A 21,759-nucleotide genomic window follows, 5' to 3' on the forward strand; every position below is an offset into this window, starting at 1 on the left:
CTGGCTCTGAGTAGTGAGCAGGGGACCCGTGGAAGGAAGGGGATCAGTGGGGGTCTGATTTGGAGGGAGGTGTCTGATTGAGAAAAGGTAAAGGTGTGGTTTCTGGAAGAGCTACTCATACTGGAAGTCATTGGGGTGGGGGGGTGTCTAAGGGATTCTGAGAGGTGAAAGGGGTCTAAGGAAATCGGGGGCAGGCACTCCTTGAGTTGGGGTGTAAGGGCATCAGGGATAGACTGTGAACCCAGGAAGGAGTCTGGGGGTTTATGGAAGAAGGTCTGAAGACAACCTATAGGCTGGCGAAGACCTGAGGGTTAAGAGTTGAGAGGCACCTGGGTCTTAGGGCTCAGTTGGGGGACCAGAGGAGGACAATCCCGGGGTGGGTCAGAGGACTGGGAACCAGGCCTGAGCACAGGGACTGGGGTGGGGACTCAAAGCCACAGGGAGTCTGGCAAGGAGAGTCTGAGGACTGAGGGCTCTTGCTGAGGTTTGGGAAAGTTGGGGGGGGGGGGAGCGGAGGTGGGGGTGGGAAGCCCAGGGTCTGCAGGTTAGGGGAAGGGACTGCACGAAGGAAAAGGTCTGAGGCCTGGATCCATGAGCCTCCCGGGGAGGGTCTGAGTATTGGGTGGGCTCTGAGGTGGGGAGAAAGGGACAGTATGGGGGGGTTGGGCGTGTGAGGGCGGGTCTTCAGCTGGGGGAGGGGTCTAGGGGAGAGCTGAGGGCGAGTGAGGTCTCAGAAGGTTCTAAGGCCCAGACCCCAGTCCTGGAGGCTTGGGCCTACCGTTGGGCTCCGATAGTGACCGCCCCGGGTGGATGCGTGATCGGAACGCGATCGGCGCGTGAGGGACGCATCAGCGTGTGGCCTGGGCGCTCGGGCCCTGGTGGCTGGAGGCCTCCGCGCGCGTGCTGGCGGCCACCGGCTGCCTTTGCACTTGCACAGCAGCCTCCCTCCCCCAGAGGCGCCCTATGGCCCTGAGGTGACCTGAAAGAAGAGATGGTGACCTCTGCTCCAGAGCTATGGTTGCCCCCTAGAGGTTACCCCACCTGGAGGGGGTGTGCAGGGCACCCGCAGAGTTGAGGCATCTGCACCCAAACTCGTTGTCTGGCCTGTGACCTGCTTCCTCCGAGTCACCTTCCCGGGCCAGGGGCGCCTGAGGGAGGGGCGGGGCCGTTTCTGTCAGAGGTGAGCCTTCCCAGTGGTGCTGTAGGAACTTCGACTCCCAAGGCCATCCTAATTGCGCATGCGTCGTGCCCTCATCGGAAGGTCCCTAATGGACTGATTGATTCCACCTGCCCCTCCAACGAAAGAATTTTTTGGTGGCTGGCCCTGACCTCCCTCCTTAACAACCTTGGCTCCCTAGTGCTCGCCAGGATCTCACACAGTGTGCGGAACTGCGGCCTGGAGATCCCACTCACCCTCCTGCTGTCTCTGCTCTGTGAACAGACCCCACGCAGCCCTGAACACTGGCCTCAGGCTGCCTGGAAAGGAAGTCGGGGACCCGCGTACCCCAAGTACGGCCTAGGAGCCAGGAGGACGGGCCCTAGGAGCCCGGAGGCTTCTCCCCTTCTCCGGTGGAGCACAGCTGGAGGGTCAAAGGCCAGTCCTTAAAAGCACCAGCACTCATAGTGGGCCCGGGCCAGCAGCGCCCACACCCTCTGGGAACGTGTCAGAAATGCAGATTCTCAGGCCCTGCCTCAGTCCGACTGGTTCTCAGATTCTGGTCATGGGCGGCCCCAGTCTGTGTTCTACAACGCCCCCAGGTGATTCTGAGGCTCCCTGAGACATGAGAGCCGCTGACTTGAGAACCAGCTTTACAGATTCAGAGATGGGGCTCAGAGAGGTTAAGTGGGGTGTCTGGGGTCACTCAGTAAGTCATTATCAGTCAGTGACCCCCTGATAGTGGGTCTGACTCCAAAGCGCATGCTCCTGATTGTGCATGTGTCGTGCTCTTATTATTACGGTCTTTAATGGACTGATTGATTCCATCTGCCCCTCAGACGAAAGAAATTTTTGGTCGCTGGTCCTGACCTCCCTCCTCAGCAAACTTGGCTCCCTAGTGCTCGCAAGGATCTCTAGGCTGCAGTGTCCACACAGTGTAGGCGATCCTTGCGAGCACTAGGGAGCCAAGTTTGTTAAGGAGGGAGGTCAGGGCCAGGGACCAAAAAGGTCTTTCCTCCGAGGGGCAGGTGGAATCAATTAGCCCATTAGGGAGCATCCTAATGAGGGCACTACGCATGCGCAATCAGGAGCCTGTGTCAGGGTATCATCAAATAAGGTTATAAATGAAGCCGGACTCTGCCCAGCAGGAAGGTTTAGGAGGCTTGAATAAAGGGAATTGATAAAGTTGCTATGGGAACCAGCCATTAGGCTGACCATTTAGGGGCTCCCTGGTGGCCCAAGTGGTTAAGCACAGCACTATGAAGCTATCCGCAGCCTTTGTAGAAAGAGTTCGATCCCCGGCCAGGGAGATACCCACATGGCACAGCAGACCTCTCCTGTCTCACCTGCTGCTCCCCTCAGCAGTGGATTTCAGTGGATCCACCTGTTCTACTCCCCACTCTTGTCTCTGGTGAGTCCTCTCCACCCCCCACCCCCCCCCACCCCGCACCTCTGGCCTGTACCCCAGCTCTTATATACGTAAATAAATCAATCTTTATTGAAAAAAGAGCCCAGGGCTTGTTCCTCCCCCTATGAATGGGGGGATCCTTTACAGCCAAAAGGAAGAAGACATGTTTGTTAAAGCTGGCAAATGTCTCACCTGCTCAAGAATGTGTGGTCTGCACAGGATGCATGAAAAAGTGCTTAGATCTGCCTGAAGGTGACAACACCATTTGCAAGCCTCCCTCTTGGGTGACTTGCTGTGGCCCATTTCAAATTACCTGCGGGTGGTTTTTGTTATGTAATAAGGTGGCTTACTCTTGTTTCTGCAAATAGCAGGGCGCCCTGCAGCACCGGGAAACACCTCGGTTATGCCTCAAAAGACTCACTTAACTCAGGAAGTGAAAGAAAAAAGGGAAATTTCCCTCTCACCAAATGGCGGGGACACGCACTTCTGGGGAGCCACATAGAATACGTCACTGCGTGTTTTGTGGGGCGCCAGTTACGTGGGACTCTTAGACTGGAGGCAGAGCACCTGGCTTGCCCGACAGTAAAATCACTAAATGCTGCTTCTCAGGGCACTGGTGCCAGCGGCCAGGAATTGGGCCAGTTGAGGAAAGCGAGGCTGGGGAATCGAGCTGCCCAGGCGCATCTACTGCTCAGGCGGCCGTGTGCCTGAGGAGTTTATTATTTTTGAAAGGGTTATTTATGCATACAAGAGCTGGGATACAGTCCAAGGGTGAGGGGGGGGGCGGGGGTGAGAGGATTCACCAGAGATAGAGTGGGGAGCAGAACAGGCAGACTGACTGAAATACACTGCTGAGGGGAGCAGCGGGCGAGACAGGAGAGGTCTGCTGCGCCATGTGGGTCACCCCGCTGGCCAGGGATCGAACTCGTGCTGCAGCGGCTGCGGATAGCTTCATAGTGCTGACACTTAACCCCTTGTGCCACCAGGGAGGCCCCGCCTTGAGGAGTTTAAAGGACTGTGTGGTTTTAATTTGACTAACAATGCTCAACTCATTGAACAGAAAGTTGAGATCATTCATTCTGTTGTCCCAGAGATAAAGGAGGGAAGAGCTTCTGGGCCCTGATCTGTCCTATTTCACCTCCTGGCTGGTAAGTGTTGCAAGCCTGCAGGAGGCTTTTCTAGACTTTTTTTTTTATATCCAAAAGGGCGGGTTTACTATTAAAAAAAGGAAGGAGGGACCTCCGTGGTGGCACAAGGGGTTAAGTCTCAGCACTATGAAGCCACCCACAGCCACTGCAGCACAGTTCCATCCTCTGCCAGGGAGCTACCCACATGGCACAGCAGACCTCTCCTGGCTCGCCCGCTGCTCCCCTCGGCAGTGTATTTCAGTCAGTCTGCCTGTTCTGCTCCCCACTCTGTCTCTGGTGAATCCTCTTACCCCTTCCCCTGCTCCTCTGGCCTGTACCCCAGTTCTTGTATGCATACATAAATACATCTTAAAAAGAAAAAAGGAAAGGACCCTTGCTTTTTCTTTTCTTCGGTGTAACTGCGTGTTGTTGTCTACAACATGCTCCTATTTGTTTCTTTTTGTACATTTATTTTTTTTTTTTTTTTAAAGATTTATTCATTTATTTATTTATTTATTTATTTATACAAGCACTGGGTACAGTCAGAAGCGGGGGAGGGTGAGAGAATTCACCAGAGCCAGAGCGGGGAGCAGAGCAGGCAGATGGACCGAAGTACACTGCTGAGGGGAGCAGCGGGCGGCAGGAGGGGTCTGCGCGCCATGTGGGACCCTCCTCCGGTGACCGGGGAGCAGCCGGGGATCGAACCGGCACCGCAGATGCAGCGGGCAGCTTCGCAACCCAGCGCTCAACCGCTGCGCCACCAGGGAGGCCCTCTTTTTGTACATTTATACCTAGGAAAGGAACGGGCTGGCTGATGACTGCAACTGCTGTGCTAACAGAAGCTGGTGGCATCTTTCGTCTAAAACAACCTCTAGAAATAAGGGCTTAAAACTAGCAGTGGGGAAAACGATAGTGATAGGGGCTGGGCAGGGCCGAGAAGGGCACCCCCAGAGCTGAGGCACCTGCACCCACACACGTGTCTACCCTGTGACCCGCTTGCACTGAGTCACCTTCCCAGTGCAGGGGCGCGGGGGGGGGGGGGGTTTCTGTCAGGGATGAGCCGTCCCAGAGAGAAGGCGCTGGGGAGCTGGGGCGCCATGAAACCCCCAGAAGCTGCCAGCCGCCTGGAGTGAAGGCCCCTCACTGATAACGAACTGTCTTTGCTGAACTTGCTGTTAACAGCCAGGGAGAGACGCGGGGCTAGAGGGGCCTTTGGAGCACAGTGCTTGAAGATGCTTGAAGTCTGGTCTAACCAAAGCGCCTGAGAAAGACCCCGTCCCCGCCCTTCGGCGTTTCTGGCTTCCTTGGCACGCGCGGACAAAGAACCCGCAAGCTCCTGGCAACAGTTTGAATCCCCGTGCTTGCCTGTCTCATGCTTCCCACCCCAGTGACTGTTTCCCTTCTCTGCCCCAGCCTGGGCCCCACATGGTCCTGGACACCTCCCCCTGGATGCCCCCAGGGAGCCTCACACCTGTGGGTCCCACGCTGATCCAGTGTCTCCCCCAGACTGTATTGGCTCCACTGCCCCCCTCTTCAAGCCAGAGCCTGTGATTCTCTCCCTCCACTCAACCCATCAGCCCACAGCTCCCCCCAGCCCTGCTCCCCAACATCGCCCCTGCCCCAGCTTCCCCTGGGCCTGCAGTCAGTCCCCCCACTCTGGTCTACCGGCCACATAGCAGCAGGGGGGGTCTCCCTAAAACCAAAGCTGACCCTGTTGGAGACTCTCCTGACTCTGCTGTGCCTTGGGGCACAGTCCCAGCCCCGCAGGGTGGCCCCTAAGACTGCACCCCTCGCCCCGGCCATGCATCCCTGTCACCCACCCCCAGTCTGTTTCACACTTTCCTGCTCATGCGCACGCCCTTGTCTTTGAATGCCCTTCTCCTTGCGCACTTGTTTATTCTTTGGGGAGCCCTCTCGATCCCCAGCTGGCTACTCTGGTCTCCCACAGCCCCCAGCTTTTCCTAACATCACCCGATTCGCTGCGCAGCTCCCCCACTACAGCACTGACCATGCTCTGCCCAGCGCCCCCATCACAGCGCTGACCGCGCTGAGCTGTGCCTGGGAAGAGGCTGCCTGGCCCTCCCGGGCGAAGAGCCTGACACGGAGCCCGGCTTGTCTGGTCCCTGCTGTCCCCCGCCTAGCTGACCTCAGCCTAGCTCGGGAGGGGCCTGGCACACGCCTGCTGAGGGGCAGCGGCTTGGCTCTTCATCCTGTCCCTCCAGGCCCCGTGGCCGCATCTGCTGTCACCGGGGCACCCCTGCAGCCCAGAGAGGTCCTGTGTGAGCGCTGCTGGGGCCCTGCAGTCCAGGCCACCTCAGGGTCGGGGGGGGGGGGGGGGGGCGCTTACTTAAGTCCCTGTCAAGTCCTTGCCGAGCTCTGGGTCATCACGAGGTCGCTGTTGCGCAGCCCGGACCCCGGGCTTGGGCCGGCTTGGGGGGGGGCTCCTTCCCCAAGGAGGTAGCATCGGCGGAGGGCAACAGTCTGGGCAGTAGCTCAGGACCTTTATTGACCACACAACCTCGGGGGGCTGCTGGGGGACACTTAGGCACCCCCCAGCAGCCTCCGCCGAAGTTCCTGGCTGAGCAGCTCCTGTTCCCTGCGGGCTCCCCGCAGCACACTCCGGTTCTCCTGGGCCCTCCGGATCAGGTAGGGGATCACCTCCTCCAGGGAGCCGTAGGGAATGGACTTGTACACAGCGTAGCCGGCCTGCCCTGGGGGGAGACCATGGGCAGGAAGTGGGCCCCTGTTCGGGGAGACGCTCCCCTGGGCCCCACCCGGCACAGAGACTTCCATTATTGACAACAGACAAAGCGAACGGGACAAAAACAGAAAGAAAGAAAGAAAAAACAACCCTAAAAATCCCAAAGCAAGGACTGAAGAAAATGTTCTTAAAGTTACTAAAATGCTGCGAGACACAGGAAGCACTTCTGCTCTGAGCTGCGACTGGATGACTTCAGAGAGTTGAGGGGGACAGGAATCAAGCCCCATCACCTACCCAGAGTGACATAAGGCAGAATTCCCCCAAATTAAACTGGGGCCCTGGCATGGACACCCTCAGAGCAGGCGCTAACAGGAGTCAACCCTCCCACCATCTCCACTCGCAGGGAACGGCCTTGACCACACATAGCTTGGGCGAGAAAGCAGAACTCCACCCCAAGAAGCTTGGCCCTGGGTTAGCCCCTAACACATGGGCAACCCAAGGGTGCACCCCTGGGTGACTCAAGAAAGCCCCCCGCTGTGGATCCACGGTGATTTTGTCCACCTTAGCACCTGGCAGAAGAAAACACACATTTCTGGTCCCAGGCCTGGGCGCAGCACCCTGAAGACACAAGACCCAGCAGCGCACAGAACAAGACGCCGTGGTCTGGAACCAGCAAAACAGCAAGAGCAGCGAGGCCGGCCGGGCCTCAGACGCTGACGCCCAGACTGTCTGACAGTCTCCCCAGATAGTCTGGCGCCTGCACCAGCCGCATGCTCTGGATGGGAGCCCGGCCAGGCCCCGGCTGTGTGGGGAGGAGGGACTGGCTGGAGGGGGATGAGGCCTGGGGATGAGGCCTGGGGGCATTGACATACCCAGTGCCAGGGAGATGTGGTCAGACATCCCCAGGAGTTGTCCAAAACACACCGGCCCGTCCAGGGGAATGCCCAGCTCCCACATGCTAAAGAAAAGACCCCGCATCAGCGCAGGCGTGGCCGGAAGCAGAGCAGCAGGAGGCCCGCAGGCACCCACATGGCGGTGCTGGATATGCCGTCCAAACTCAGTGATAAGTAACCGCTGCTCCAACCCCTCCAGAGCCCCCCCAGTGAACCCTCGGACCTTCCCGTACCCCAGACAGTAAGGGCCAATGTCTTGGCCCGCTGGGTCAACCTACAGATGTAGCAGGGGTTAAATATTTTGGCTGTTCCCCCACAACCCTCTGAACCCACCAGCCCCACACTCCCTCCTTGGCCCCTGTCCACCACCCTGCGTGCATGCCTGGGGAGGGAGGAGGCACCTGTTTTCCACCCCCACCCCCACCGCATACCGCTTGGTTGCCTGGTGAACTGATTCCTCGTTGTGGGACGCCACCATGAGGTGGCACAGGGGGCCTCGGCGGGACACCTGGGCCAACATCAGCTCCAGACAGCGGCTGTAACTGAAGGGAGATGCTGTGTTCAGCACAGGGCACCTGGTGAGTGAGGCTCAGCCCCAGGATCCCCGTCCTGGGGAGGGGGGTGCCTGAGGGCAGGGACTCTGGGGTTGGGCAGTCCCTGCTAACTGCACAGGACAGCCTTTCTCTGAGCAGTTTTCCTCTGTAGCAATGTGAGTTCACCCCACTGTGAGGATGGTGTGAGATAAAGTTCCGCACAAAGCCTCCGGCACAGTGGCAGCCACACAGGCAAAGGCCATGTTCAGATGCACAAGCTCACATTCACTCAAGGTCACTCAGGGCAGTGAGTCCACAGAGTGTAATTAGCAACAACCCAAATGTCCATAAGTGGGGAGCTGGCTAAATGAATGAGGACACATGGAGGATGGTGGAGTACTATGCAGCTCTTAAAAAGAATGAGGACTCTCTCTGGGCACCACTCTGAAGGTAAACAGACTGACACAAGTGTGCAGAGCCTGCTGCAGGCCGGGGGCCACCCTCTGGGCTTTACAGACAACACTGGTTTATTCTCTGCTGAACCCAGATCTGTTCTCCACCCTTCTCTGCCCCTCAGGAAGCTGACTTATACATCCTGCATCACCCATGGAGTCATGCGCAGGACACCAGAGGTGGTCAGCGAGTATGTGTTGAATGAATAAATTCCTTCTTCCCAAGGCCATGGGATGGGGGTTCAAGGAGCTCACCCACATCTTTTCCCCAGTACAGGATGATTTGAAGTAAGAATTCCTGTTCTAGAGCCAGTCTGCTTGGCCTCCTATCTTGACCTTGCCACTTTTTAGCCACATGACCTTTTGTAAGTGATTCCACCTCTCTGTGTCTCTGCCTATAAAATGTGGGTGTCATGATAGTATCTACTGCTTGGGGTTGTTTATTCATTCAGCACATCTGTAACGAGCATCCATTCTGTAACGGGCATGATCTTCAGCACTTGGGGCTCAACAGTGAACAAATCAGAAACTCTTGCCCTCCTGAGCCCACATTTTAGTGGGGGAGACAGTCAGTGAGCTATTAGGAAACTATATAGAACCTCAGTTGCTAAGTGCTAAGAGAGTGGGGGTAGAATGTTCTAGGTTGTTTTTTTTTTTTAAGATTGATTGATTGATTGATTGATTGATTGATTTATACAAGCACTGGGTATAGTCAGAAGAGCGGGAGGGTGAGAGAATTCATCAGAGCCAGAACGGGGCACAGAACAGGCAGACTGTCGAAATACACTGCTGAGGGGCGCAGCGGGCACGGCAGGAGAGGTCTGCGTGCCATGTGGGACCCTCGCTGGTGGCCGGGGATCGAACTGGTGCTGCAGAGGCTGCGGGCAGCTTCACAGCCCAGCACTCAACTACTGCGCCACCGGGGAGGCCCAGAATCCCAGAATGTTCTAGTTTTTGATAGGGCAGGCAGGGAAGGTCTCCTGAGAAGATACTAGTAGGTGAAGACCTAAGGAGAGGAGGGATTGAGCCAAGCAGCTGTGTGGAGGAAAAACATTCTAGGCAATGGGAACAGGAAGCACAAAGGCCCTGGGGTCGTCAGGGAGGATCTGTGGCTGGAGCACTCTGAGTGAGGAGAGTCGGGGGAGGAGCGACAGCAGGTGCAAGATCATGTGGGGCCCTAAGGATCTGGGGTTTATTAAGGGTATGATGGGAGCCATGGGAAGATTCTGCGCTTAGGAGACACAAAAGTGACTCAGGTGTTAACAAGCTCCCTCTGGCTGGAGGTGGAAGACAGACTGGGGAGGAGGGACAGGGGAGGGAGCAGGTTGCCCAGGGAGGAGGCTGCTCTGCAAGAGCTGGAGTCTGGAGCAGGGAGGAGAGACCCTCCCACACAGGACACTCTGCATGGTGGGAAGCGATTTCCAGTTAAAGATCGGATGTTAATTTTCATCTGCCTCAGAGGCCAGTGCGGCCCATTCCTACCTCCGACAGGTAGCCTCGTAGTCAGGCTGCGTGGGATCTGCGGTCCCCTGGAGCCGGGCCACGGCTCTTTCCTTGTCCAGATACGCCCCTCGGACCAGCTTCACCCCAAAGGCCAGGCCGGCCCTGTCTGCGGCCTCTGCGTCCCGCCTCAGCCTCTCGGGTGTGTCCTGCAGAGCACAGCAGCTTAGGGCGCTGGGAGCCTGGCCTGCGGCCCCCCCACATCCCCAGCCCCACGCACCTTGAGATAGGCCTGGTAGGTGTTCCACACCCAGGGCCCCCCCTCCGTGGGGCTGTTCCAGCGCACGGCCAGGGCCTCCACCAGCAGGGAGAGTGCGGGGTTCAGCGAGGTGTACTCAGCATCCACCAGGAGACGCACCTGCTGCGACCGGGCGTGCTGTGGGGAGAGGGGCTGGTCAGGGGCGTGCTGGCGGGAGAGGGGCTGGTCAGGCCCACAGGCTCGCGGCAGGTTGGGGGCGCCCCAGCTAGAAGGCCGTACCTGTACCACCCGGTGCAAGCGGCTCAGGGAGGCCTGGAGATGCCGGTTTTGCTCAGCATTGAGGCAGGAAAGCTGGAGGTCCTGGTATGTGTGTGTGGGGGGGCAGCAAGGGAGGCGAGTGGGGGTGAGGATTACTGGACCCCGCTAGGCCCTAGCTCGCCAATCCCCCACCACCAGGAAGGGAAAAAGTTTAGAAATTGTTAGAAATCAGAAAAGTAGCTTTATACGTGGATATTGTTTCTTGGGGTGTAACACAGCGGGGAGAACCCTAGAATCTGGGTTTGAGTGCTGACTCTTCCATTTACCGTGTGGCTTGAGCTAAGTCACATGACCTCATGGGCTCAATTTCCCCCGCTGTGAATGGGGAGAGTAGCAGTTCCTACCTGACAGAGTTGCTGTGTGTATAAAAAAGGACTCATGTGTCAAAAATACCTGGATATAATGAGGGGCAGGACAGTGCCAGCAATCGGGGTGGTTATTATTATGACTAGATGGCTCCATAAACCCTCCTAACGATTTCATCTTCACAATGACCTCTAGTGTATTTCAGTAGATCCTCCTGTTCTGCTCCCCACTCTGTCTCTGGTGAATCTTCTCACCCCCGCATCTCTGGCCTGCACCCCAACTCTTGTATGCATAAATCAATAAATCTTAAAAAAAAAAAAGAGGAACTCGGGAATTAAAACCAATAAATAGAAGCGTTGTAGACAGGTGTCATTCCAAGCTCAGGTGTCATTCCATTATTTCCAGTGAGGAGACCAAAGTCTGGAGAGTGGAGTGACTTGATTTACTGAATAGACGGTGCTCAAACAGCAGCTGGCTCGGGAGTGCTGTGTTACCGCCTGTTAGTCTCTCAGCTTCTCCTGTTTCCTCATCAGGAGCCAAAGGCCTCATTGCAGCCACCGAGGCTCACCCTTCTGCTCTCCGTCCTCTCATTCTCGCCTCCCCCACGGCCCTCCAGCCACGCTGGCCTTCCTGCTGTTCTCTGACCATGTCAGGTGCCTGCTGACCACAGAGCTTTTGCAGATTCTCCCTTCTGCCTCCAACACGCTTTCCCCAAGTCCACCTACCTCACTCCTGCCTCTCCGCCCAGTCTCGTTCCACTGTCACCTTCGCAAAGAGGTTTTCTCTGGTTCAAATTTGCTACTACCCGGGGCTTTCTGGTCCCCTGCCCATGACTTATTTTTCCCTACAATGCTTATATTTATTGGTTTTAATTCACGAGTTCTTTTTTTTTTTAACGATTTTTTTTATGCATATAAGAGCTGGGGTACAGGCCAGAGGTGCTGGGGTGAGAGGATTCACCAAAGACAGAGTGGGGAGCAAAACAGGCAGACTGACTGAAACACACTGCTGAGGGGAGCAGCGGTGAGACAGGAGAGGTTGCTGCGCCATGTGGGTTGCTCCCTGGCCAGGGATCGAACTTGTGCTGCAGTGGCTGCAGATAGCTTCACAGCACTGGCACTTGCGCCACGAGGAAGGCCCCAGTTCCCCATTATTAAAGGCTTCATTAATTGCTAGCTTCATAATATCCATTCATTCATTTACAATGTACTTCTCAGACCCTGTCTAGGTGCCAGGGGTGGGGCTATGCCGTGAACAGGACAGGCGTGAATTGTCCTGAGGAACCAGAGAGCAGAAGACCAAGGCTGGGAAGTGGGGGTTGAATCTGAGATGGGAACAGGAAGGAGGGGAAGGAGACACTGGTGTCGGTATGGGACGAGCAGGTGTAAACTGTCTTGGGGGTGTCCAGGGAAAGATGTTTGGGGGGCTCAGGAAACAGAAACATGGACATCGCTATTGCAAATGGGGAATCTGAGGCTGTCAGGGTCAGGGAGGAGACCCTTGCCAGGGAAATAATGAGACAGCAAAGTACCCTCTCACCAGCCCTGGCAACCTCCATATTTAAGAAACAAAAAACCCAACAAAGATGGAGACTGAACCCATAGAGATGAAAAAGGAGAAGCAGGTCGTGGTTTGGGGAAGCCAAGTGGTGTGAGGAGGAGGAAGTCCCTCTGTCCATCTGGAAGTCAGATCCCAGCTCAGCAGGGATTTTAATCCTTCAGACCACTCAGGAAAGAAGTTGCTGTCACCATCCCCGCATGAGTCAACTAAAACTCATAAGGGGCGAAACTCATGCTCCACAGCCCACGCTCTGAAACACCAACCCTCCCTCCTATGTGTCTGGGATGTGTTTCAAAAATTACAAATGTTTGGGGCCTCCCTGGTGGCACAAGGGATTAAGATGCAGCACTATGAAGCTATCCACAGCCACTGCAGCACAAGTTCGATCCCCGGGCAGGGAGCTACCCACATGGCACAGCAGACCTCTCCTGCCTCGCCCGCTGCTCCCCTCAGCAGTGTATTTCAGTCAATCTGCCTGTTCTGCTCCCCACTCTGTCTCTGGTGAATCCTCTCACCCCACCCCCCCACACCTCTGGCCTGTACCCCAGCTCTTGTATGCATAAATAAATAAATCTTTAAAAAATATATTGAGAGACTTTCTTCTAGCTGGTAAGAACTGTGTGTCTATCACTCCTCTGAGGCTCCAGGCCCTCGGGCCACTCCCCAAGACCCCCAGATGACCCATAGCGCATCCGCAGCTCCATTCCCGTGTTTCAGCCACATTTATTCTGGATGCTCTAAGCCTGAGAAGCAGCAGCGGTTAAACAATTTGAAGAGCCCCTTGCAGATACCTGCCAAGTGCAGAACTCTGCCTCCCACATCTTCCACCAACCTTCCTATCTCCCCAGGCTGGGGTCCTTACCCGCCCGGACTCCATGGCGTCCGCCAGCCTCTCGGGGCTCAGCTCTGAGGAAGCCCCTGGTCTTCCGACCCATGAGGTGAGCTCCTTCTGCAAGGAGGCGGCGGGGAGGGGGGTGAGGGGGACCTGGTGGGCAGCCACGCCCCTCCCCCCACCAGGCCGCGTGTCCCTTACACAGAGCCGTGTGCTGGCCAGCGCCGTCACCTTCAGCTGCATGAGGGTGTCCCCTGCGGAGCCCGGGGTCTGCGGGAGGCCTCGGGAGAGGTGCACACACTGCAGCATGGCGCCCAGGTTCCCCTCGTACCAGGCCTCCCTGCCCAGCCAGCAGGCGTCAGGCCCTAGGGTCCCTCACACCCTTCCTGTCATCCTCCCGGACCCCGGGGCGCCCCCCACTCACCCCGTCTTGACAGCTGAGTCTGGCTCCTCCTCAGTGGGCACAGCCAGCAGAGGCCGCAGCCCGAGGGCCTGGAGCTGCTGCACGCAGCCCCTCACCTGCTCGGCCGTCTCCCCGGCCACAAACTGCCCATAGATGGAGGCCCGGAGGAGCGCGCCCGAGAGCCGGGCGCCCAGGAGCCGCTGGGACCAGGCCTGGAGCTGGAGCGACAGAAAGCGGGGCTCAGAGCGGGGCCCAGGCACCCCAGGCCGGCCCCCCGGGCACTGCTCACCGCCAGGCCGTGGGTGACCAGCGGGGGCCAGGCGCATAGCCGGAGCACCAGCAGGGCCCGCGCCAGCTCCCCGGTGCCCTTGAGGTGGAAGGCCCCGCCGTCGAAACTCAGGGGCTGCCAACCCCCCGTGGGGGGCCCCGCCTTGGAATGGAGCGCCCTCCAGGTCCGCAGCATCATGGACCCCTTGACCTCCAAGGTAGGAAAGGGGCTTTGGGGGCAACAGGTGGACCAAATGCCCCTTGACCAGCGGGGCAGTGACTGATTAACCAGGCACTAGCCAGGGAGAGGAACCTCTTCAGAACCACCGGCTCTTTGGGGGGCAGTTAATTATTAACTGATGGGTGCAGAGTTCAAATAACGGGGACAGGAAGGGAAGCCCCAATAATCTCCTAATACTTGGTCCCAACTATTCGGTGCCCATCAAGTGCCAGTGGGTGTAAAGCAAGAGCCTGGGCCTTGGAGCCACAAGCTCTGAGTCCCTGGCAGCTCAGCTTTTAGGTCTTGGGCTCCCTTGTACCTGCTCCATCTCAAAATGGGAAATGAGGGCCTCCCCGGTGGCGCAGCGGTTGAGCGCTGGGTTGCAAAGCTCCCCGCGGCCTCTGAGGCGCCGGTTCGATCCCCAGCTGCTCCCCGGCCACCGGAGGAGGGTCCCACATGGCGCGCAGACCTCTCCTGCCGCCCGCTGCTCCCCTCAGCAGTGTATTTCATCAGTCTGCCTGTTCTGTTTCCCGCTCTGGTGAATTCTCTCGCCCTCCCGCGCTTCTGACTGTACCCAGTGCATGTATAAACAAACAAATAAATAAACAAATAAAAAAAAATACATGCCTCAAAAAAAAAAAAAAGGAAATGAATGATCACCATCCTCAAATGGCTATTGAATAAATGTGACAACGCACATCACCTGTGATGTGACACATCGCCTATGTATGACACACACACGTCCTTGCGACCTTGAACCCGGGCATTAGGGAAGAGGCACGAGAAGGGACCCGCAGCAGCCCTGTTTGTCGTTGGAACCACCCTGGTCTCCACCAGCTGGTGAATGGATAGCAACACTGTGCCCTCAGCCATGACAAAAGAATGAGCCAGAGCTGGGCCTCCCTGGTGGCGCAGGGGTTAGAGACAGCACTATGAAGCTATCCCCAGCCACTGCAGCACAAGTTTGATCCCCGGCCACAGAGCTACCCACATGGCACAGCAGACCTCACCTGTCTCGCCCGCTGCTCCCCTCAGCAGTGTATTTCAGGCAGTCTGCCTGTTCTGCTCCCCACTCTGTCTCTGGTGAATCCTCTCACCCCCCACACCTCTGGCCTACACCCCAGTTCTTGTATGCATAAATAAATAAATCTTAAAAAAAAAAAGAGCCACAGCTATGAAATAGGATATTTCAGTGGTCCCTGTATGCCCAGGTGTCTCAGAGGCCACCGCCCAGCATGAGGCTCACACAAGGATGAAATCGCCTCATGACACATTTCCCAGACCGGCTTCCTGTCGTTGAGCCACTGCACAGAAGCACACGCTCCACAGGCAGGTCTCTCTCTCTCTCTCTCTCACACACACACACACACACACACACTTGAGTGACGGAAGCCAGACAGCAAGTGGGACATGCTGAGCCATGCTAGTCCATACATCTGCAAGCAGAGGCAAGGAAATGGCAGTGAAGCATTAGGGATACATATGTGGACGGTCAAGCCCTTTAGAAAGAGCAAGCAAGGAAATGATGACAGAAGTCACAGAGACGGTTACTTAGGGATAGGGAGAGTTGGAATTAGGTATCCTCCTGAACATGTAAATACCATATCTCACACCATAAAAGTAAAACAGGGCCTCCCTGGTGGCGCAGGGGCTAAAGTCTCAGCACTATGGAGCGATCGCCAGCCACTGAGACATGAGTTCGATCCCCGGCCAGGGAGCTGACCCACATGGCACAGCAGACCTCTCCTGGCTTGCCCGCTGCTCCCCTCAGCAGTGGATTTCAGTAGATCCACTTTGTAAGGTAGTAAAAGCATCAGGCTTTTCTGCCCTCCCACCATTGTGTTTAATGGTGGACACCCGGAGTAGGGTGTGGGCATGCGTAGGTGGGTACACCTGGGCTGAGAGACCAGGTTTATAAGGGTGGCGCAGCAGAGCGCAGGGTGGTGGTGCGGTGTGGAGGACGGAGGAGAGCGACAGAGCCATCCAGAATCCAGCAAGGACGTGATGAGATGCGGGCAGAGATGCAGATGCTGCAACAATGCTTGAGGATTCTGGAGGAAGAAGTTCGGAGCAAACAGACCACCACAGATGACAGAATTCACTACCTACCAACCTTACACCCAGGCGGAACTGGTGGACCTGGCAAACAGTTCCGCCAGAAACCAGGGGAACCCTTGGTAGCCTGGCTGCTGCGTTTGTGGGACCTGGGGGTAGACGGGATTATGTGCACGGCACAGGAGAGGGAGAGACTGGCCTCCGTGACTTCACACCCATCCTTGAGGCAGAGGCTGCAGAACAGCCGGCGGTATGGCCAGGGCGACCACACCCTGCCGGAGTGGATAATGGCTGCCATGCGAACAGTGTGGGCTGATGTGGGAGACGTGCCGGAGACAGTAAGCGGATGGCGGGCGGACGCCGAGCTGGCACAGGTGCTCTGGGAATTGGGGATGCGGCAGGCCATGTTCAGTGTAAACACTCGTGGTCCTGACGATGAGCGTTTCACAGCAGGGGTGAGAGACTTGGTATTAAAGAGTGGCCCCTCATCCTCATTTGGATCCCTCATGGCAGTTCTAGCCCCCTTTGTGGGACGTCAGATACACGCCGTCACAACCGTGATAGCTCGCTGGGGTGAAGTCGAAAGCTGGCGCTCTCAGACTCAGAAAGGAATACAGGTAGTTGTTGAAAGGTCAAGAGGAATGCCAAGGAGGGCAAGGAAGCCTCTTGGCATCACAGAACCTGTTAAAGTTACCCGTAACCAAATGTGGACAGATTTAGTGAGAGCAGGTGTAGATCCCACCAAAATACATGCACAGCCCAAGGCATATTTGCTAGAATTATGGCAGCAGCTGCAAGAGGACCAGAGGTTCACGCCCAGGAGAGAGACTGCTGCCCAGGGCAAGCCTGGAAGCTCCAGGCCTCAGGTGCATGCCCTGAGCCCGGAAGACCACTTGCTGCCAACCCCGTCCTCGGGCAATGGCCTGATCGCCTTTGAATAGGGTGATGGCAAAGGAACCCATCCACAGGGGATGGGCGGGGACCGGAGGCCACGTGTGGAGCTTGCCATCCGCTGGTCCCCAACTAACGTGCAAAGGGTTTTGGCTTTAGCAGACACAGGAGCAGAATGCACTCTGCTCTATGGAAATCCAGGAAAATGTCAAGGGTCTACTTGCTATGTTGGTGGCTATGAAAGCCGAGTGTTGGAGTGACCGCAGACGGAGAACCCTGAGGGCTGGCGATTACCCCCAACGGTGCAGAATCGCCAACCCAAGAGTGAGCGCATCCCGGGAGCGGATGAGGTGTGAGGCTTGTGGCCGAGACCACAGCCAGAGAAGGCCGGGAAGCCTGACGGCTCCTGGCGTGTGACGGCAGATGCCGTGAGTGGTTCCCTTCCCTCGTATGAGCGGTGCCTTCGGCAGCAGATTTGGTGGCTCATCTGCTGGTGCCAATAATCTTGTCTTTTGCCACTAGCTTGGTGCCCTGCCTGGACTCATTTGTGTCCTGTTGTATGTTGTTATATTGTGATGTATTTCGCTTGCTTTTGTGGGCCATGGCTGCAGTGTTCCTATCGCCAAGAGAAACGTGTATATATAACTTGTATAGACCGTCTGGCAGAAAACCCTGAGGGGGTGGACTGTAGGGTAGGTAAAGTATTAGGGTTTTCTGCCCTCCCACCATTGGGCTTAATGGTGGATGCTTGCAGCCCTGAATGCGTGCCTGATGGCGGACACCTGGAGTAGGGTGTGGACATGCCTAGGTGGGTACACCTGGGCTGAGAGGCTGGGTTTATAAGGGTGGCGCGGCAGAGTGCGGGGTGGTGGTGCGGTGTCAAGGATGGAGGAGAGTACGGAGGAGCGCAGCGGAGTATGGCAACTACAAAAGGCAGAGAGCGTGACGACAACATGGCTGCTAGAACCGTTAATGAACCTACCCGGTATGGGTTGGTTGCGTTACACACCTGTTCTGCTCCCCACTCTGTCTCTGGTGAATCGTCTTACCCCCTATACCGCTGGCCTACACCCCAGCTCTTGTACGCATTAAAAAATTTAAAAATAAAAGTAAAACAGTATCATAGTAGTGGTCTCACAGGGCTGTTAGAAAGAGCCCATGAGTTCATGGACACACACAGCCTGGTATACAACAGGTGCTCAATAGGTGCTGGTTGTGATCATGAAGAGCTGTGTGTGCACAGTCTCATTGGTGCCTGGCCCTTGGTGAGGTGTACACCATTCATCACCCGTGTGTCTGAGGATCCTCAAAGCCACCTTAGGTTGGCAAGATTTGCTGTTTTACTCAGAAATGTAGTACTTGAACAGGGTCAAAGGGTACGTCACCAGCTCCCATGGCGATTAAATAAATGCTCGCCCGTGGGCCTCCCCGGTGGCACAGCGGTTGAACGCTGGGTTGCGAAGCTGCCCGCAGCCTCTGCGGCGCCGGTTCGATTCCTGGCTGCTCCCCGGCCACCGGAGGAGGGTCCCACATGGTGCGCAGACCTCTCCTGCCACCCGCTGCTCCCCTCAGCAGTGTATTTCGTCAGTCTGCCTGTTCTGTTCCCCGCTCTGGCTCTGGTGAATTCTGTCACCCTCCTGCGCTTCTAACTGTACCCAGTGCTTGTATAAACAAAACAAACAAACAAATAAATAAATAAAATAAAAACATGCCTCTATAAAAAAAAAAGGTAAAAATAAATAAATAAATAAAATAAATGCTCACCCAGCTTCGAAGCGCGTCCCTGACAATATGGTGTTTCCCCTCCCCTGCCTTAGCACCTATGTCTCCCCTGCCCCTCACCCTCTATGATGCCCGCTGTTCCTCCATCACCAACTTGCTTCCTGTTTCTGGACCTTTTCTCTCAAAGCCTTTTCCTTCCCTATTTGCCTCATTAGCTCTCACGCATCCCTCGCCTCAGGATGTAGGACAGCTCAGCAGCAAGGCCTGACCCCAGCCTGTGCAGGGCCTTCTGGGAGGAGACTCCTGTCGTTTCACACTAATGCCTGATGAATCATTTCACCCCCTGCACCTCTGGCCTACACCCCAGTTCTTCTACACAACATAAATAAAAATCTTAAAAAAACAAAACAAAACAAAAAAACCTACCTGAATTGGGGGACTGGGCACTGCTGCTTCCAGAGAGAAGACTCTGCCCGTCACCAGGAAAAGCGTTCACCGACACCAGATTCCAGAACAACTGGGCTCATGAGTGACTCCGTTGGTTGCGGGAGTGAAGAGAGAAGACGAGCTTGGAGTAGGGGTTACCGGCTCCCACAGGCTGTCTGTCCTTTCAACGAGTCACCGGCTTTGTGATACCCACAGGATAAATCCAGTCACCTAAGACCACCTTGGTGATGCCCATTTCACTGGCTTTCAGTCCCACCACGCTCTGCTCTGGCTGTCGCTCTCCAGCAGCTTAAGGAAATCCCTCCCCGGGCTCAGTCCTTGCCTAGGTACCACACACCTGCTTACCTGGACTAGCGGGGCGCGGTGACCCCCTGGCTGCAGAGGACACTCCCCCACCCCCGCTACCCCCTCCACGGCCACCTTGGCATCTGCAGCACAGACCTGTCCTGTGAAGGCCAGACCCCCGGACCAGGGCGCGGCTTGGAGTCTCCAATGCTTCAGTTCTTCTCAAGCGGGGCGGTGGCGCCCCCTGGTGGTACCTTTGGAAAGTTGCGCCAAAGTCTTTGGCTGCCCCAAGGGCGGGAAGGCGCTGTTTGGTCAGGGGCCTTCATTCAGACGCTGCTTCCCCGCTCTGAACATCTTGAAAATGCCCATGAATGCGTTCATGTGGGTTCAAAAAAAAAGTTTATAATTATCTGAAATTATTAAACACGTCCATACCTGCATGGACATGCCCTAGCTTTTGCTGCCATGAAACTCTGTAGTAAGTAGAGTGAAGATAGTGGTTTTCTGTCGTTCAGAAAAATACCAGGCATTGTTCACCACATCAGGAAAACAGAGTTTCAACCACAATGCTATAGAATGTAAAGATAGAATGTAAGATGTTTAATAGCTTACAACACACATAAAGAAATGTGTTCTGGGCCTCCCTGGTGGTGGCAAGGGGTTAAGCACAGCACTATGAAGCAATCCGCAGCCTCTGCAGCACAAGTTCGATCCGCGGGCAGGGAGCTACCCACATGGCGCAGCAGACCTCTCCTGTCTCGCCCGCTGCTCCCCTCAGCAATGTATTTCAGTCAGTCTGCCTGTTCTGTTCCCCGCTCTGTCTCTGGTGAATCCTCTCACCCCCCATACTTCTGGCCTGTACCCCAGCTCTTATATGCATAAGTAAATAAATCTTAAAAAAAAAAAAGTGTCCTTACCGCAAGCATTCAGTGTGATACATTTTCACGAAGTGATCACATCTGTGTTGCTAGTGCCCAGCCCTGAAAACAACATTATCAAACACCTTTCTGAATATACACACTCTCTTCCCCCCTGCACAGATGGCTCTTGACTTCTGATGCCACAGCTCAGTTCTCTCTGTTTGTAACTCCAAGCAGAAGAAATCCTTCTGTGTCTTCTCTCTGAGTCTTATTTGAGTCAATATATGTTTGCGAGATTAGCCCATATTGTCACACCCCTGGTTCACACTGGTCACATCGGCACAACATGCATTGGGTTAATAAGCAACTTAGTGGTCTGTTCTCCTCTGATGGACACTTGGACTGTCTCCAGATTCTGGTAGCCATGAACTTTTCAGTTCAAGTCTTTTAGTTCACATTTATAAGCATGTCTATTGATTATCTACCTAGAAGTATAATTGTAGGGTCAAAGGGTAGTGCATATGCTCAGATTTAGTAGATGCAATCAGTTTTGCAAAGTGGTTGTATTAATTTAAACTCCCATGAGCACCTGTTTGTGCTGAAGCATTTTTGTTAGGTGTTTCCATTTGTCTTCGTGGTCTCAAGGACATCAAATGGACAAAGCATCACCCAGGGCTCACGGTATATTCTGATCCATGCAGAGCTCCTTCCTTCATAGTGGGAGATCTGGCTGTTGTTGATAGATTTGTTTTTTTGATCAGCCCCTCTGTATGTCACTTGTGTCCCATTGCTGCTACTACTGTCAGCTACTGGTCCTTTTCATACCCCTGGGGCTGCAACAGCCTGCCCTGTAGGGCCCTCCTGCACATGCCCTCCCCTCTGCTTGGGTTTTGGCACCTCAGCACCAGGCTGTCATAGCATCCCCCAGCTTGCTAGCTCTCTCTCTCTCATACACACACACACACACACACACTCTCATGTATTATCTGATCTTGCTTTAACCTCACAAAATACACAAAATACTTTCCTTAATTTATTTTTAATCCTTGCTTATCATAGTTACCCTATCCTTTCCAGGCATAATTTTTTTTTTTTGTATAAGAACTGAGGTGTAGGCCTGGGGTGTGGGGGGTGAGAGGATTCACCAGAGACAAACTGGGGGCAGAACAAGCGGATCTACTGAAATACACTGCTGAGGGGAGCAGCAGGAGAGGCAGGAGAGGCAGGAGAGGTCTGCTGTGCCATGTGTGTATCTCCCTGGCCGGCCAGGGATCAAACTCGGGCTGTAGCAGGGATAGCACAGAGATTTGACCCCTAGGTCACTAGGGAGGCCCTGTATATATTTTAAAGCAATCACCATAGTAAGTCTAGTGGACTTATTGGAATAAGTAGTTTTAATAATAAAATTAATCAAATAAAAGTGGAGGCCTCAAGAAAGATTACATTTAACTATACCTTGTTCATCAGGGAAACAGACGGATTTCTAAGTTTGCTTTTCCTGCTCTTTAATATAAAGAATAAGAATTCTCTTGCTGGGTGGCTTTACTTTGGAAATTGTTTTTAAAATCACCTTAGCTGAGGTGTAATTTATGTACGTAAAATGCACTCCTGTTAAATGCACAGG

At 55.2% G+C, this 21,759-nt stretch overlaps 1 protein-coding gene across 1 annotated transcript; it reads right to left on the bottom strand.

Moving 5' to 3' along the window:
- Positions 1-6,232: 6,232 nt before the first annotated feature.
- On the bottom strand, positions 6,233-13,854 carry PRODH2 (proline dehydrogenase 2; the record flags this gene model as incomplete). The annotated part of the gene is made up of 10 exons (XM_084257117.1): positions 6,233-6,402; positions 7,265-7,350; positions 7,717-7,827; positions 9,753-9,919; positions 9,991-10,146; positions 10,249-10,329; positions 13,016-13,102; positions 13,187-13,325; positions 13,410-13,606; positions 13,678-13,854. The coding sequence occupies 10 exons, from the start codon at positions 13,852-13,854 to the stop codon at positions 6,233-6,235; spliced, it is 1,371 nt and encodes a 456-aa protein (XP_084113243.1).
- Positions 13,855-21,759: the final 7,905 nt, after the last annotated feature.

The sequence above is a fragment of the Talpa europaea genome, assembly GCF_964194135.1.
Source record: "Talpa europaea genome assembly, chromosome: 16".
NCBI classification, from domain to species: Eukaryota; Metazoa; Chordata; class Mammalia; order Eulipotyphla; family Talpidae; genus Talpa; species Talpa europaea.